This window comes from Haliotis asinina, chromosome 10 (assembly GCF_037392515.1).
Source record: "Haliotis asinina isolate JCU_RB_2024 chromosome 10, JCU_Hal_asi_v2, whole genome shotgun sequence".
Lineage (NCBI taxonomy): Eukaryota > Metazoa > Mollusca > Gastropoda > Lepetellida > Haliotidae > Haliotis > Haliotis asinina.
Window position 1 is genome coordinate 39,646,723 of NC_090289.1, and position 19,727 is coordinate 39,666,449.

Here is a 19,727-nt window from a genome sequence, read left to right on the forward strand (position 1 = left end):
GAAAGAGGATCTATAAAACAATTGTTTATCACATTGTATAAGGCATAATTGATGTTAAAGGAAAGAGGAACTACAAAACAACTGTTAATAACATTGTATGAGGCATAATTAATGTTGTTGGAAAGATGAACTATAAAACGATTGTTAATCATATTGTGTAAGGCATGGTTAATGTTATAGAAAAGGTGAACTAGTCACCCACGGAGACGTTTAGCATAGTACGTCTTACAAAATTGTTTTCCTGTTACACAAAATTCAGGCCAGCATTTACTTTTCTTGGAAAATCGCGCACACCGTAAATTCAAAACAGAGATGAAAAAATGATCGATGGATGTCAACAATCGCTGGCAACCCGGATGTTAACTCCATTCAGTGTCCTGCGCTACTTGGAAATGTCGCAATAACCCTTTTGCGCAATCTTCTAAGTATAGCATAAAAGCGGATGTAACACAAGCATTATAAAGTCGAATACTGTTGTTGTGTTCAGTGTTGTATGCTCACTTCTCGTCGCAACATATCTAGGTGAGTACTCAGACGTTCATTTCGGCAGAAAACCTGTCTTGTGTTGCCTCTGAAAATGATTTCATGCATTCAAAGTGACTTCGATCCTAATTCGTGTGGACATTTCGGGCTAACAACTAACCCAAGTTACACCCGCAGCTTCACTAGGCCAAAAGTTTGTCTGTTACAGCAATAGTAATATGTTGTAGTCCATATAATTAAAATATGGCAGTTGGCGTATATGTGTTGGTGTGCATGGGATAGTAGATGTGTGTGGACTAATACAAGCTTCACATTAATTGTGACTTGTGTTAGTAGGTGTTAGTGTTATATGTTTGTAGTATTTTCTGTTTGTGAGTGAGCCCCTCTCCTTTTGTGTGTGAGCCCCTCTCCCTCTCTCTGTGTCTACATCTCTCTCCCTCGCGCGCTCAGTCTCTCTCTCTCTCTCTCTCTCTTTCGCTCATTCTCGCTCACTCTCTCTCTCTGACACACACACCTTGCGTTGTGTAAACATATTTCATCCAAGCTCTCTCCCTCACTCTCTCTTCCTCACTCTCTCTCTCTCTCCCCCTCTCTCTCTCCCCCTGTGTCTCTGTCTAGTGTGCTGACCATCGAGATGCAGGTGATGCAGGTGATGCAGGTGATGCAGGTGATGCAGGTGATGCAGATCAAACATTAATTACATTTGATTAGTACACGCCACCTGAAATGCGGGTTCATACAAAAGGTAGATGGTGGATGTGTTGTTTAACGCCGCATTCAAACCGTATGGCGGCTGTCAGTATATAATCGATTCTGGACGAGACCATCCAGTGATCAACAGCACAAACACCAATCCAAGCAATATGATGGGCTGCGATCAAGTCAGCGAGCCTGACCACCCGACCGTGTTAGTCGTCTCTAACGACAAGTATGGGTTTGATGAAGGCCAGTTCTAACCTCGTTGTACATACATACGAGAACATATACGGACACCTGCAATTATGAAACGTAACACATTAAATAATGTACAATTTCCAAAACCTTTGCCTTACAAGAAAACGATGAATTCCAACCAGCTTTGTACCGCTCGTAATTTATTCCAGCACAAACCTTGTAAGAAAGGTGTCTTACTGAATAAATGCAATGAAACAACCGTATTTCTGTTCTTCAGATTAGTCCACTATGTCTCTCCCATCCCTCGTTGCTCTCACTGTTGTAACGGCTTGTCTGCTGTACACGTCGTTCCCGGTGTCGGCCCAGAGAAGTAAGTAAAGAACCTTGACCTGTTGTATATTATTTATGTTTGTGTATTATTTAACGCTGAACTAAACAGCATTCCAGCAACACAACAGTGGCCATTTGTATGTCGCCAATAGAGAAAAAGAAAAGCAGGCTATTTGAATAAAAAACAATACAAAATGTTGGATAAGCGTATCTTTCCTTTACCGCTGTGAACATTGTCTCATACAAGTAATACAAAGTATCGTTTTCTATTGACTAAACTATTGTATACTGGTCAAAATAAGTTAGGGATTCTGGCATTTTATGATTGATAATTCATCAGTTTGTCAATGAATAAATAGATCCTTATTCATAATTTCAAAATTTACATATATCCCTAACTATCTTTGTCCAGTATATTTTACGGAGATATATTTATCGTAACAAGTACGTATAGCTGCTCACTGTTAACTCATTTATATACATATCGTCCATTTTCTGGGACGGGCACTTCAAGCATTTCCCTCCTATTGTTGAAGATAGAAACTTTTCAGTTTTGAAGCTGAGTAAATTGTCTAGTGGTTGAAACATTAACATTACTTGTAGAGTTTAAGTACTTTAAGCATCGCCACTTCCAGTGCCAAGGCAGGCCCACTGTCAAAGTCGGCGAAGTGTTACGTTCGATGATTGTGTATTGGAAACTATTTTAACTATACAAGTTCTGTGTCAGACTCAACGGATGTCATTGAGGATGGTGTGATACCTTGGAATACATCTATCTACTATACTGTTTAGTTCATCAGAAAACATTTTATGGGATCAAGAATGTCCATGAAATGTTCAGATTTCCATGTGTTAATAAACACTGATTCATATAACAACATTCCATGTATTCCATGAAAGCTTTTAAATTAGAAGGTATAAGATTTAAGAGGTTGATCTCCCCGTACCCAAGCTTAATACATTTCCTAATTTAAGTTCATTCATCTGCAAATTGTCCCATGCAGTGTTAAAAAGTATGAAAATATTTACTTACTGGCAAAATGACACCTCATTCCTTTCACTGCTTACCAAAAAAAAAACAAAAACAAAAAACCAGCGCACCCCGTACCATTCTTCGTGTTTATTGTTTATCAATATTCCTCGCAACCATAATAAATTTTATAAGCAACACTATTCTGATATCATTTGGGAATTCCTAGCACATATCTGGAATTATTATTTCTTATTAATGTGTATACATATGTATACACATATACACATATGTTTATACTACAGATCTTCCATTAAAGATTGTGCAAGCTGTTATTCGTAATGTGCGTTATACGGTACACAACGGTTATAACGAACTCAAAGGGACCACTAATTTTATAACCGGAGTTCTCTATACCCATTTTGACTAAAATATACAATCCAAGTGATCGAGCCAAAAAGCAATTAGGGATATTCTTTAGTTCCTTAGCAGTGTAGCAGCGTAGTTTATATGAAAGTTAAAACAGAAGGGTAATAACTATTTTATCACATAATGTCAGTTCAAAATTCACCAGATGTCGTGCCTCAATGAGAAAACAAGGGCAGTGGTGAATCATCCCATTCAAAATATCGTGTCAAATGAACTAACATGCACAGGCGTATTCTCGTCCAGAAATCTTAGTTCATTTGATTTTTTCGGGAACTTTACAACTTTACGCAGTTTTTTTATTTATCAGCAAGGAGGCATTCCAGATGTACTTCCGGTTCTTCATTTGTTTATTCATAAGTTCGGGTTTACTGTGATCCAGAGTTTAACGGAATGGTTTGCTCCAGCTATGAGATGATAAAAGCGGGTTAAAGGTCACATGCAACGCAAAACACAACTTTGCAAAGATGCAAAATCAACTTATAAAGGTGAAAAACAACGCGATTTAAAATATGTCCGCGAAATCGGAGTTGAAATGATTCACAAAATTTTCCCCCACTGCTGGGGGAAAAGGTGGTTTCAGCAGCTGTGCTGTGCTGCGCTGCTGACGTGGCTTGAACTGGGGTTGACGACTCGTATAAATGCAGGTATTGTAGATTATCCCTGCATAAACACAGCAAGGGATGCGTACTAGAATTATCGCTACGGACGAAGGAAGTTTGGGTCCGCAGTAGTAAAAATACAGATGTGCAAACCAAGGTTTCAAGAAAGTATAGCATTAGAAATACTAATTTCATTGTTAAAAATTGCTCAGCTACAAAACTGAAATGTTTGAAGTCATGTCTATGGAAACATAGAGAAAACTTGTTGATTGTGATAATCTGCCACTGTTACAGACAAAACTCAGTGTGTGTTTTATTGACACCTATGTGTCTGCCTGTCTGCTGATGACAACATGCAATACACAACTTCAATCACTGACCACATGCAATTTGAACTTAACACTCATCAGGTTATATGTCATAAACAAAATACACTGATTTATGGCTCATGCACATTTGTTCTGTCACATTGTGTAATTACACAGACAGGCAGGTGTGATACCAGTACACATGACATGCAATCATGTTTGTGGTGTTCGTGGGTTGCAAACAAACTGGATCGGACGGAAACGGATTGTCAGTTTCAAGTTCTGCTTTGTACTTTGACTTCGCCATCTCAGTATCTGTTGATTTGGATTGAACGGAAATGCAGAGAGCATGTATTCACAAAACCCAACATCTCTATATATGCATTATTTATGGATAACAACTTCTTTTATTGACATTTTGTACAAAACATAGGGCTTTTGATTCGCGATTGTACGCTTATAATGTTGCTTATGTTTTTTCACTAGAAACTTTTATGTCATGAAGAAGTGATAACTGTGTTTTAATTATGCTTGCTTTTTGGTTGCATGTGACCTTTATCGACTCGGTGGCACGCTATGCTTTCACTTATAACCATGAGACTGGGTCCCCCGTTGTTAAAGCGTTCGCTCATCATGCCGCGAGCCTGGGTTCGATTCCATATACGGGTACAATGTGTGACGCCCTTTCGGGTTTCTTCATATTGCTGGATATTGCTAAAACGGAGTAAATCCATCTCACTCAATCCTCATGCCCTATTAATTATTCTTGGTCCTGAATCTTTACAGCAACATGTGCTGTGGGGTCAGCTTGTGACAGCTGTACAGGCGACAAGGTGAAAAGGCTGACCTTTGCATCCGGGAATTCTGTAAAAGTCTGCTGTCCCAGCTGCCGCAGCCGCTTCTTCAACTTCGGACTCAACCCGACAGGGAGCGCCTACTGTAATTGTAACTTTGACCGTAAGTATCTGACAGCGTCGTACTCGTAGTCTACGTTACGTTGGTAGTCATACGCCGGAAATGACGGGCGATTCGTTTACTAATATACATGAAAGTAACTCACCCTGTAAATTGCAGGTAACCTGCATTAAGTGGTACTTTTAGGTGGTGGGGTAGCCCAATAGTTAAAGCGTTCGCTCGTCACGCCGAAGACCAGGGCCATTTTGTCGGAAAGCTCTAAGATGATCGTAAGTCACTAAGGTAACCGTAGTGCAATGTTAAAGAAACGGAGTTGAGGTTAACCATAGTAAAGGTTGGTTTTGATTCCCCATGGGGCCAATGTGTGAAGCCAATTACTTGTCCCACCCTCGTGGTATTGCTGGAATATTGCTAAAAGCGACGGGCTTGCCCTAATTATAGCCGCTTTTAGCAATATCCCCGCAGAATCTGGACGAGGGACACCAGGAATGGGCTTCACACATTGTACCTATATGAGGAATTGATCCCGGGGCACCAGTGTGACGAACGAACGCTTTAACCCATCGGCTATCCCACCGCCCTCCGTGAGTGAGGAACAAGCAAAGTCGATATTAATTTCAAAGTGATAACAGTCGATATAAATTACACTTTCTTATTTACGAATCATAATATTGAGTGTTCATCGACACAGGGGTGAGTGGTAGCGCCAAGAAAGGGGAGGAGTGCTCTGGCACTGGAATGACCACATACGTCCGTCTAAACAGTATGCCTATCTGCTGCCCGGATCCTCTTGTGGCTAAACAAGTTCGTCGCAACGCTGCCGATGGAAGCTATATCTTCGACTGTGGTAAATCTCAGTCAATTTCCTGTTGTTAAATTAAGAACTGACTGTGCATTGCTTTCGGTTTCTTGACCGCCTCCGTGATGTAGCGGTTTAGGCGCCCACTAGTAGAGCGGAAGTTTGCGAGTTCGATCCCCGACAGCGTCATACTCAAAGACGTTGAAATATGATACTGCCTGATGCTCGACATTAATAGGGAAAGCATGGACTGATCAGATCGGACTCAGTTTAATGTATCTGAGAAGGGTACAGTGCGACATATCTCCATGAGCTAGCTATAGCATTGTACATCCAACTCAAGTCTGTGCTTGTAGAAACAGGCACACGTACACACCGTTATATTAGAGACATATTCTAAAGTACGACGTTAAACAGCATTTCACCTCAACTCAACTCACCTTTCGGCTCACTGGGGTTTGAATGGAAAAACCGATGCGCAAATCATGACAATCCGCAATCGTACGCAAATGGGATTCTACTATAATCCATAGTCGTGAAAGTACTCCGTTTTGATCGGAGAGAAGTATTTTTCACATTCACCGGGAAATGAATACAATAACAGGGAAGAACATTTCAACCAGTCTGAGTCCAGGAATTACAATGAACACAATTGAACGTCTTGCATCTGGATTTTTTTGTGATTCGCATTTAGACATTTTCACCCAAATTAACCAGTTACGTATGACATGATTCTATGACGTGTTTGTGTTTTCAGAACAACTTGGTGATTGCTGGAGAGGGAGTCAGTGCAGCACTTGCAACCAAAGCTACGTTGGCAACATCAACGGAGTGAACGTGTGCTGCTCCAACTGTGATGAGTACGGCCTCCGTCTCGGGCCAGGGAACTCCTGTAGCTGTAACCGTCCATAAAAATATCCGTCCATATTTTGATTCCACTTATACCTTCTCTTTCTAATTTTGTTACTTTAATAAAGTGTAGCATTTAATGCAAAGATGATTGTTTCTTGCTGTCTTTCTCACATCTCAATACGCCATGCATGGTGTTGCTTGCCAGATAGTTTATTCGACAGATAGTCGGAATACCGGACTCCCCAATACCAATATAGATGTGAACACACATACATGGAGAGTCTTTAACAACAATGGACAAGCAAAGATTCAACAATGAACAGATAGAGAAACAATAGGACTTCCCTCTACAGTTGATGTGATGACAGACACAGAACATAATATAACATAACTGAGAACATAAAACCATCTTTCTGAAATTCATTAATATTATTATTATTTATTTATTATTAAGTCAACAGGTTAACAGGGCAAGTGCAAATGTTTAAATATAAATGACATTTTACAGCGTGGTACTTGTTCACTTATTTTCCGGTGAACATTGTAGCATTTACCGTTGTAGAAAACATGGACTGCCCATTGTCTAGATCCAGTCGACCTTAAAGACATTTCACCTAACCATCGACGGTCATAAGATAGCTCACTACTAAAATAAGAGTCAGATTTCCCTGAGTAGCATCGACGTACTATCCCATGTGTCCACAATATCGTTCACTGAAAACTTCTCATCCTCATTGGTTGGTAGACTGCGACGATTGTAACCCAACAGGGAAACTACAGAACATTTCCGACATTTACCAGGACTCAGATCCGAAATCTATGTCTCAGCCTGTTCAAGGCAATTGGGCCCCGACACACGTGGGGTTAAGTTTTAAATATGTTTCATAGATTTGAAGAGTGAATGAAAAACACTTACATGGCTGCAGGTGAACTTTTTCTAATGGTTCGGTTTCAACCTCTACGCTTATGCTGTGTACCAAAGTATATTGTTACCTTTGTATCAAATGGTTAAAAGACATGTATGTGAGTGTATGAACTCACGAATAACTTTGTTGCTTAAAGTGCAATAGTAATCAAGGCTTTTGTCCACAATAATAGACGCGACAGGAAATTATAACCAGCTTACCATACCTATAATATCTGGGATACACAGGTACGTCAACGGCCGCACTCACAGCGCACTTGGTGCTGTGGTGAAGAAAGAATAATACGTATTTCCAGTCAGTGAGTTCACCTATTTTAGTAAGCATTTCAACTCAGCTTGTTCACCTATTTTAATAGGTATTCCCAACCAGCTTGTTCCCCTATTTTCATAAGTATTTCCAATCAGCTTGTTCACCTATTTAGATAAGCATTCCCAACCAGCTTGTTCACCTATTTTAATAAGCATTTCCAGTCAACTTGTTCACCTATTTTAATAAGCATTTCCAATCAACTTGTTCACCTGTTTTAATAAGCATTTCCAATCAGCTTGTTCACCTATTTTAATAAGCATTCCCAACCAGCTTGTTCACCTATTTTAATAAGCACTTCAAGTCAACTTGTTCACCTATTTTAATAAGTATTTCCAGTCAGCATGTTCACCTACTAGCATTTTAATAAGCATTCCCAACTAGCTTGTTCACCTTTTTTAATAAGTATTTCCGGTGAGCGTGTTTACCTATTTAGATAAATATTTCAGGTGAGCGTGTTCACCTATTTAGATAAGTATTTCCTATCAGCTTCTTCTAATACGTATTTCGTATCAGCATGTTGACCTATTACAATTAGTATTGACCTATTACAATCAGTATTTCCAATCATTGTGTTCACCTCTTTTAATAAGCACTTCCTATCAAAGTGTTGACCTTATTAATAGTCACTTTTGATCAGACTTCCATCACTATTTGGTATTCTTACTCTGAATTTTGCTTCGTCCAATTATCGGTAGTCAGTGGCTATATCCTCACAGGGGGTATCGCATAAAACTAAACTCATTCACTAACCTCACTCAAATGGAGTTAAAGTATCGTATGACTATTGTCCCCATGAGAGGATGCGTAAGTCCAAGAAATTTCGAAGTAAAATTTGCCCATGTGACTTTAAACATTAACTCACTCAGTCAGTCAGTTATCTGTGTAACCTCTGATCCATAAGCATGCTGTTGCATCTTGTAATCTATTGCTTACTCACTAAAATAAAAAAGACGTTGTGGTGCAGGTAATGTTGCATACTTCACTTTTTTGTCTGATTGGTGCTCTGCTCATTACATCTGTGGTAGTTTAGGGTTGGATATAGTTCAATATGGGCTATTACTGTGTTCCTGGCTATGCTGATATGCATAGCCACAACACACCCGGCAGGTTAGTGTGGTCTGCCTGGCATGTGCAGCCCATGCACTGCCTGTCTCTAGCCCTATAAAAGGAGTAGCTACATAGCACTCCTTGTCTTTAGTCCACTGGTCCACCAGAGGTGAGGATATTTATTTTAGTTGTTTGAGTCCTGGTGATCCAGACCAAGTAGATAAGTTTTTCTTAGTTTACCACAGGAAGTTAATATATTTATTTGTTTTTAGTCATAGGCTTTGAAATCAGAGCCATGTCTTCGTAGGATTTGGGGTCAACTTAGGTTGTTAGGTATAGGTTAGGTATAGGTTAGGTTAGGTGGTTAGGTTAGGTATAGATTAGGTTAGGTTGATGGGTGGGTAAGGATAGGTTCAGGAATTTTGTTATAAATAAATTATTGAGTTTCCTTTGTCTGTTTGTTCTGTTTTACCAGCAATGAGGCCTGATTCATAGAGCCTACTTGAAGTTGGCTAAGTTATTATCACCGCATAAAAAAAATACACAACGCAAGGTCCAAAATCAGAGAATAGCCAACTTCAGCTGTCACTGGGCTGAAAAGCCTATTACACATCGAACAAAACATGCATTCAGTTGACATACTACATATCAAGCTTTGTCAGCTAATAAACACTCATAATGTCTCATGGTTGTGACATAAATCATTATTCTCTGCCTACAATCGGGGAATTTTTGCAATACATGTACTTAAGGACCATCCTACTCTCTCGTTTTGAATGTAATAACGACCCCCTCTCTCTCCTCCTTACTCCCTACCAGCCACCGCTCCTCCCCACCCCCTATCCCCAAATTTTAGCAAGGCTACGTCAGTTGCGTGTGCTTGCGCGCGTCTCTCTCTCTCTCTCTCTCTCTCTCTCTCTCTCTCGTGTTGAGCACCGATATGCTTGTACTATGGGCTGGACCATTTGTTCTCATGTCCCGCCTATACATCATCTTGTGTGTTTGACTGTCCTTCTGATTTGTGTATCAGGGGTGCTTGTTTTTGTCTGATTCCCTTGCGACATGTGCTTTGTTCTTAGATGCTCTCATGCGGTGCCTGTTTCTCTTCTGTATGCCTGTATGAAGTACACAGGATCTTGAGTCAGCACTCTGTGAGAGTTGTGGGACTCCAGTTATGTGTTCAGTGATCCAGAACTTTGATTTTTCCAGGGTTTGCTTAGGGGCAAATCTTTTGCAGGACAGTCATTGATTTCTGACTTCCCTTCTTGCTTGGAATTTCTCTTACTTTATCACAGATTTGCATTATTATTTCATGATGACGTCAGTAGGAGAGTGTATACCTTTCTAAGAAACAGGATTTTCCTCAGCTCTGGAGATTCTAGTGAAAATTCTTTCAATGAAAATTCATTCATCTTCTGTCGGTCCCCGGGTGAATTTCGGTGGCTTCAGATGCTTACTCTCAATGCTGAGGTGATCCTTTTTTACCTCAGCAAGAATAGCTTCTGGCATGGGCACCTTTTAGCCACCTTCGACTGAGAGCTCATCTTTTGCCTCACATCCCTGAGACCCGATTTTATCGAACTATGCACTTCACCCAACCCCTACCTGTAGTTTCTGGTAATCACTCTTGGTCCTTGTTATTGACTGTTCCATGATGCGTTCGTTGAGTTATATAACATTAAATCCACATTTCAAATCTTGTCTTGAAAGTGGATCGAGTAGCTGCTCAAAGCGATCCTTTATATAATCGTGATACATGTCAAGCTGTTCTGTCAGAATACATGAGTTATAAGGTGTGAAAACCCATCTCAACTAAGTGTTCTGGAACTTTGATTTTCCTCACTGACATTTAAACTTTTGAAAACTATGTTACGTTTCGACTGAATAAACACAACACTTCAGTGATACCTTGTGATGCTCAAGCAGTCCATTGCAGAGCTTCTTCCACTCTGATACTTCATGCGGGAAAAACCATCACACAGCGTAGATCGATATGCCACACTTGATATGTGCAGTTTAAAACTTTAGATTAGTTTTGAAGCATTATATCTTTGGGAACGATCTAACGGTGTCTACCATTGGTATGAGCCATACAGCTTGTTATACTGAGTTTAGACTTCACATATGCTCCGCTCCTGTAAAACCCATGATACTGGCACAGCAAACCCACACTTCGGTTTCTTTATGTATTTCCTCGGCGCCAATTGTTGCATAGGGGCTTAAATACATGCAAAACGAAAGTGGCGTCATCAAACACCTGCGTGACCTCATTTCGAGGATGTCAGTGACCACGCACCCCCCGTGGGAATCGATCTGACACATCACAACACACCATTCATTTGGACCAATCACCGTACAGTATCGAACTCACTCAGGAGCTCCAATGACCTAATTACACACCTGGCTCACACACCGCCTTGGGAACCGGTATGACACATCACGCCATGGCATCACCCCATTGATTTGGACCAATCAGCAAGTATCAATACATACTGGTTTACGAACCACTTTCATCCGGTTTTCATTTGAACTCCGCTGACAAAAATCACTTGACTTGTCTTTAAACCATGTTTACATGTTTCCATACTCAATCACCTTTTCTGTCGCATATCTCAAAGTGCGCGACGTTGAGGCATGGTGCACTCTCAGCCTGCAGCCGAGAAAGCTCACACAGCCAAGTGGTCATATGATATCTCCTCAAATTGTTCTCTCCCATGTTATATTTTCTGCCTGCTGTGGTTTGTTTGTTTACACATTCAGAGATGAAACATATAGATGTAAATAGTTCGCCGGTTTAAGGACACATGTGCCATACTACATGTTTACACGAATCAAAATGACTTACCGTTATGCCATGGTTACTTTCCGTATCCTTATGGTATCTTGCCTGAGAATGTCAACATGTTTGTTTCATACTAAACCAGTGTATCCAATGCGGGAGATGCGAATTCAAGGATCATATTGACATATAAAAGCCAAACCTCATATGTTTGTGATTGTATGGAATGAATCAACCACCAAAGCACATGAGATGAAAATACACATCTGTGTATCTCTCACTCACCGCCACATATTAGCGCCGACAAGTCTTGGAACGACTGGCGCAAGTCTCTAATAAGTTTTATCAGAAACAGTTCATGCATGTTTCAACAGCTGTGCTGCGCTGCGTCCATAACGCATGCGCAGTGAATAGGTTCGCGGAGCTTGAAACAGTATGCATGCTCAGAGTCTGAGGTCGTGAGCAGTAGTTTAATCTTGGTTGTATACACAAACAAGTAAATAAACTACTCGTTTAGTAAAAAAAACCTTGTTGATTGTGGTAAGCAGTCTCTGTCACAGAGAAAGCTCAGTGTCTGGTTTATTCACACCTATATGTCTGCCTGCTATGTCTCCTAAAGACAGCATGCAGTACACAGCTTCAACCATTGACCACGTGCAATTTGAACTTAACACCTATCTGACTATACGACGTAAAGAAAATAAATTGATTTATGACTCGAGCACGCCCAGTAGTCTACTGTACATGACATTGTTCTTCATCCTCCTCCTGTCCTCCGCTCTCTGTCTCAAATAGGGTGTCTGTATCATCATCATCATCAGTCAACCCTTCCACCCAAGACTTGTATTTGTACAATTTGGAAAACACATCATCATACATATTATTGCTATCTTTTACTTCTGTTAATATTCCTTGTGTCTCTGGGCCCCACTGCATATGATACAGATAAGTAATAAAGCGAGCATGCGTCTCCTTAAACGCGATCCAGGTTAATTTTGTCAGTCTGGTTTGGTTTACGTCCTCGCTAAAACCTCTCTTCGTGTACACCTGACGTTTCATCTCTATTCAGCTCACGTGTACGTGAATACATTTGCCGGATACCTTGCTCTTCGAGATCAGCCATCTTACTTTTCCTGTTGTTGACATTGCTTAATGATTCATCATCATCATAATCATCCTTTTCAATTTCAGGACATTGCTTGTCGTCTAAATGTCGTAAGTTATGGTTACTGCTAAACACGTGACCACAATAGCCACATTCTGACAGAGGACGTGCTCTGTTCACATCAGAGTTGTCTTCCTCCCATTTCCATTTAACTTGGGGTATTCCAGGAAGGCTCCCATTGGACTTTTCGGGACACCAGTTTCGCCTGTGTTTTTGCAAATCAGAAGGATCTTGAAACATGAGTCCGCAGTCATCACAAGATGGCATGGCTGAGAGCTGTTCTTCACACGTCTGCTCACGATGAACGTCGAACTCGACTGAATCGTCCTAGCTTGGGGGTTTCCTCTTAAACTGAACGCATTAGGACAAAGTCGCAAATGGGGAGGTGTTTGGGGCTTTAGATCAACCAGCAAGTGTCCATACGGGGTTCTGAGTTGCCCTTTGAAACTGGTCCATGAAATGGTGTGTGTTTCCTGGATACATCTGTCTCGCCAAAGTCATGATGGGTTGTTGATCAATAGGATTATTGAACAGAAGTAGATAATGACAGTTCCTTCGTTGTGTGGGATCCTTACTGTAATGTACGTTTTGGTTCAAGGCAATTACAGAGAGATTCGGATGATGACTTCCTTCGGTAAACAGATCGGTAATGCGTGGATATTTGCTGACTGTGGACATTAAGTCATCAAGCACAACGACATTCACCACCTGGGGGTCCAGAAACGCATCCTTTTCCAGGTCAGAAGGAATGCCTTGATGGAATTCAACGTAGGGATAAACACGACTTTGAATGACATTATACAAGGGTTGCCATCGTTTGTAGAGCCATAGAATACGTTCAGGATAAGGTTTAATGTTCATCCGTTCTAGAAGCTGCTTCACTAAGTAGGTTTTTTCCATAGGAGGGCGGCCCAGAAACAATCATGGTAAACGGGTGTTGCAACCTAAATTCATCACCCACATGTAGCTGCTGCTTTTGCTGCTGCTTTTGCTGCTTGAGATGATCTCCAGAATGTTTTGTTCTAATATGACGGGACAAGTCATGAGCACAAACATATTGTTTGGAGTATACTGGACAGGAATACATGTTCATGCGGTGGCAGTCCTACTACAAATGACACATTTAGCCTTTTGTTTCTATTTAAAAATCTGTTTTCATTCGTTTTGGGGGAACTGCTTCCATGGTGTTTTCCCTATGGACGACACTTTTTTCCTTCAACTTGGCTTTCGCCTGTTGAACGACTTGTTGGGTGGGAGACGTGAGAGCAAACGTGTCTGTAGAAGTGGATAGATCCATCTTGACCTCTTGTTTCTTGTAATAGATGACATAATCGTCTACATTCGTAAAGGAATTGGGAGAGCCCTTGGCCTGCAAGTATTAACATTTGGTCCATTTCTTAGGGTCATCCAGATAAGGTCTCCACTATCTCATGTTCATGGTTTCTACTCACCCAGTGGTTTCAGATGAAGTGTCACTATCACGAGTCCACGGCTAAATGAAGCTAGATTGCCCTAGTAGTCCTTTATATAGAACTCCCCTCGTGTTTAAAAAGGTTTCGATCCACTGTCCTCTGGGTTATGAGCCCAGTGCGCTTCCACTGCGGCACTCTGCTATACTTGTATCTACATTGTGTTAGGGCATTTATATCAACCAATGACAACCAAATAGTCACAAATACATTCAGGCCATCTCTTAAACATGTAAATCCACATGACTTCTCCAACGGGCTATCACTTTCTGAGGGACTCCCACCAGGACCAAGTACGGACAGTTTGGAGACCACTTTTCATGCTCACTCCAAGGATTATCCTCGACGTCCCAGTTCTTGAGAATGACACCTCACTGCCTTCTCAATAATCTCAGCTTTCATGAATGTCAGGACTTGAAACTGTACCAGTTTGTTAACCACCTCTCCTATTCTCTGTATCGCTTGAACGAGGCCAGAATAATTTTCCCCCAGGGTATCCGGGTGAGTAGCTTCCACTTTCAAGAGGGAGAGAGAGAGACCTGGATGTGATATGTATTCAGGGACGAAGTGATGCCTAATCCAAAATGAAAGGGGTTTTATATATTCCCACTGTCAAATCGGATGGAACCGGTTTGTAGTCCAGTTCGAATTCGATGGGTGGGATGGGTCCTGTGCGGTCATTAACACCCCCGTCCGCGTGAGTCATGACAAGGGCTGTTGGACATGTCGGTCACCCTCAGTGTGAGTCATCCCGTACAGTTCGATACTGACGCCAATGGGTCCAAAGGGATGGCATGATGCCGGTTCCCACTGGGTGTGAGCCAGGTGTTCAATGAGGTCAACCCGGAGCCATTACCCAAGGGGTGGTGAGTCACCAACTTCGACTGTAGATCTAGACTGGGTGTCTAGACGGATGAGGTCACGCCGGTGCTTGATTTTTCGTTCATAAACCAAGCGTCACGGTGAGGTCACACAGGTGTTTGATGACGTCACTTTCGTTTATTTAAGCCCCTATACAACAGCCAATTTACGTTCACTGAATACAATGAATTCATTGTTTTACTTTGTCCATGATCGTCAGCCCACAGCGTTCCTTGTTTAGGGCGGTTCACATTCACGTGTATATCCTTGCGCGTAGGGCGGGACTACGATGCCAGGAGGAAACTAGTCCGCGACACTATATGGCATATAATAAAGGTTTACAGGAAACACGAGGTACTTAACACGTTGCCAAAGGAATGCTGTTTTACTTCAAGTGGTAGTTCTTCATGTAATGATCTCAAGCTGAATATAATTCTGTATCATCTATTGACCATTAAAAATAATGGACAGAAAAATTTTCAATATAAGGGGGTTAGAATGTTATACCATGATTTTTGCATTTATGTATAAGTGGAACTGTACGCCGAACGAAGCAACTGTACGTATGAATAGAAGAAACGTTTTATGGATTAGACCATCTTTTTATTCTATACTACTATACGTTTCTGAGTTAATTCCTATCCATAACACCTGTCATGTGTTCATGTTCGAGCAACTTCTGAATGCCTTTCATGAACTTCAGCTACCATGACGTCAGTGGTGACTTTAGCAGTGCATTTTCCTTACATTTCTAGTCACATACCAGTCACAGCTGGCAGAAGCTGTCGAAATTATGCATGGAGCTGAAATCGTAAGAACTGTTGGTTGTGTATACCATCTAGTTATGACTCTGTCTATGTATTGCATGTATGTTAGTTGTGGAGGTTATGGCGCGTATCATTTTAAAGCGGATAGTTATGTCTCTTCTTCAACCAGGCCATTCCACGAGGTCCTCGATCGACTCGTGAAGCGTTGTCTTTGCCGTTATCGGAACATTGACAGGGCGCTTCTCTGATATCCCTTGCCACGACGGTTCTGTCTGTGTGAGTTCACGAGCGAGGTTAGTTTTAGATTCCAGCAATATGGCGGCGGTCTCTACGAATCTGGTCCAGACAATCCAGTGATCAACAACACGATCGATCTGCGCAAATGGGGACCGTAGACACATGCCAACCAAGCCAGTGAGCTTGACCACCCGATCCCGTTAGATGCCTCGCGAAAAGCATGGTTTTCTGAAGATCGGTTCTCACGCGGATGGAAGCTAAAGATTAACATGCTTATCGTCATCACTACGGCTTATCGGAGTTCAAGGCACGTAGGGATTCACTTGTACTTATTCATCATAAATCACCAGAAGAAGGAGAAAGAGAAGCACTTGCAGTTTATTACAGTGTCATGCGTTGTAATTCGGTTACAAATGACAGTATTAATATTCTGCAAACTATAAAAATGGCCAAATGACACATTGGGACACTCCGTGCACCATGTACGTTAAACGTACTCACAGCAGGGAAAGTGTAAGTGTAAGTGAGTGAGTTTAGTTTTAAGCTGCTTTCAGCAATATTTCAGCAATATCATGGCGGGGCACGCCAGAAATGGGCTTCACACATTGTACCCATGTGGGGAATCGAACCGGGTCTTCAACTACAAAGCTATCCCATTGCTGTACAGCATAGACAGGCGCCGTAGTAATTTATACTGGACAAAAATAGTTTGGGATATATGCAAATTTTCAAATTATTAATAATGATATGTTTATTCATTGACACACTGATAAAATATCAATCCTAAAAATACCAATATCCCTAACTTATTTTGTCTAGTATGTATAAAGCGATGGGTCAGTCACACATTTTGACCCAAAATACCACATTGCCTAAACACGTTTAGACACGAAGGCATTAAGATTCATAAGACGTGTTTAGGATCAGAACACGCTATTAAAGGAACGGACACGCAGCATGACCTAATCTCAAAGAATAACGATCAATAATTGTTGTAGCTAGTTTCAGTTAAGAATGTCGCATTGAATTTTCAATGACTAAATTAGAATAGATAACATCAGTGTAGTGTCTAACAACAAAAATCTGACTTACCCACAACAATGTGTAATGAGTAAAATACTTTCGCTAACATGGTGATGTTGATGATCATCATCATGATGATGACGACGACGATGATGATGCTTATAACAAAATATAGTGATGCTATTTCATTCCAGTTACAGTATAAGGTTATAGTTTGGATCAACTGTTCTCGCATCTTCTGACAACAGGCATGGGAATTCGAGGAGTCATTGTAGAACTATAAGAAGCTCCTGTAAAATCTCTTATAATGCCACGCCAACAGCAAGGACATTATGTTTGATAGTTTCAGTTCTAAATTCGTAAATTAAAATCACATTCACTGAAAAGGATTCTTTTGACTTAATAATGGAATATATTCAGGGTTTTGCATACACCATTAATCCCTCTATATTCTGGTCTTTTTGCTCAAAATGACATTCAGATCATATATCGATATGAGTTAGACAAGTGTAAATTAACCAGCCTGTAAAGTAACCAGTCTCTGAACTTTTCACAATCAGTATTGGAACTTTATCACATGTCACTTAACGGCACACTGCAGAGGCATCTTGCGCTACGGTGTCTTCACTCATGACTTCTGAACCCATACAATTAAGTAAAGTAAACACTTAGCACAGAGCCATAAACCAGCATTCGGCTATGTATTGCACGCTCAGCTCACCTTCTGGTGGCAATGGTATGATGCATTTGGGTGTTCCAGCTCGTCTTTGAAAAACTTAACATATTCTAGAGAAGAAAAAAAATGTTAATCCATTTTAACTAAATGTTGCAAAGAGAAACAGAAATATGCCATCAGACCGATGTTCTCACCACAATACAATTGTACACAGAATTAATACAATTCATAATTATGGAGTAAGCATGTGGTGTTAAGAAAACCTAAGTGTATCAAACACTTATCACAATACATAACTGATATCTCAATATTTAATAAAACGTATCACAATACACGACAGAGATCTCGGTATTTTGTAAAATGTAACTCACTTAGCCAGATTCTGTCAAAACGGTACCGTCAAAACTGGTCTCTCACATTGCCAGAGGGGGATTCAGCTGACTGGGGTTAGTGTTTTCACAACACTTAGTCCAGATCAGTCATAGTCTGTATCAACGAAATGCTCAGTTAGTGAGATTAGTTAAGTTTGTATTAATAAGAGATGCATGTTCATTGATATGTATTGAATTTTGGTGGAGGATTTTGAGGAAGGTGAAATAAGTGACATTTGTATCAAGGTAAGACGCATTGATGTGGCATTATTTCAATTCTTTGGAGGATTTCAGGAAACGCTCGAATAGTGATATTATTGAAATAATTTAGACATAAATGATGTTCTGTGTGGTGACCTAGAATTACCCAGATCTATCAATCATGATATTACCAAATCAGTACATAAATGTATTACCACATCAAGAAGATTTTATCAATGTTACGCATTCATTTGGCACCTTGTAGTACTAAAAGTATGTTTGCTGCATGGATGCTTATATTCATATATGCTGTATCCTTTGTGTTATTTATAGTATCATATACTCTTTCAATGATATTGTGAATGCAAGTCGCATAAATGTTATTTTGTCTGGAGAAGAATTAAACTCTTCCTCATAAGCTTCATGCTTACATACAAACTTGCATGCATCTTAAATTATGTCGCATTGTAGTTATAGACTTTAGCTCACGCATCCCTCGCCTAGCCATAGTTCAACCTTGTTTTAATAAGGCCTTTGTGGTTAGAGTCTGGCTACGTGAGAGTGAACCGGCACAAAAGCGAAATAAACCTAGCCACAATATGAATTTCTGCTTGTTGCTTAAGAAGCCAGACAACAGTATACCGGAAACCCACCCACACCAACCATTGTGTCCACTATCAGTCCAACCACCCTCCACAAGTGAAGTCAGGTATTATCTCCACGCTCACCAGAAGAACTAAGAACGTATGTTCTATAAAGCTGCATGAGGAAATCAACCGCCTGAGAGATGTCTTTGTCAACCATAATGATTACCCACCCCAGTTAGTGAACAGGACAATTGCAGCAACTTTATCGCCACCTACTACCAAACCTCCTCGACCTGACTCTACTCCTATAAAGATTTCCATCCCATACATCGGCAAACCTTCCCAACAGATCAGCAGGCTGCTTAAGCAAGAAGCAGGAACAGACGCCATCTTTACTACCTCTGTCACTATCAACAACCTGCTACAGGCCAATGGAACAAAACAGCCGCAAGCCATAAAGTCTAACCACAAGGATGTAATCTACAAAACTGACTGCAATTGTGGGCACTCATGCATAGGTGAAACATCCAGGCCTGTCTACACCAGAATCAAAGCACATCAGAAATCAACCATCAAATCGGACCAGAAATCAGCCATTTCAGATCATATAGCGGCCCATCCCGATCAACAATTCAACTGGACTGACTACACCATCCTCTCAAAGAACCAGTCAGACTTTACCAAAAGAAAAACAACTGAAGCCATCAACATCAAACGATACCGACCCTGA

General features: G+C 40.8%; 2 protein-coding genes across 2 annotated transcripts; both read left to right on the top strand.

Annotated features, from left to right (window-relative positions):
- Positions 1-361: 361 nt before the first annotated feature.
- LOC137298356 (uncharacterized) lies at positions 362-6,722 on the top strand. The gene is made up of 5 exons (XM_067830576.1): positions 362-522; positions 1,655-1,747; positions 4,800-4,970; positions 5,620-5,775; positions 6,485-6,722. The coding sequence occupies exons 2-5, from the start codon at positions 1,666-1,668 to the stop codon at positions 6,637-6,639; spliced, it is 564 nt and encodes a 187-aa protein (XP_067686677.1). The 5' UTR covers positions 362-522; positions 1,655-1,665; the 3' UTR covers positions 6,640-6,722.
- An 11,350-nt stretch (positions 6,723-18,072) lies between these two features.
- LOC137298689 (uncharacterized) lies at positions 18,073-19,727 on the top strand. The gene is made up of 2 exons (XM_067830970.1): positions 18,073-18,077; positions 19,034-19,727. Exons 1-2 carry the CDS (start codon positions 18,073-18,075, stop codon positions 19,725-19,727), a joined length of 699 nt encoding a protein of 232 aa, XP_067687071.1.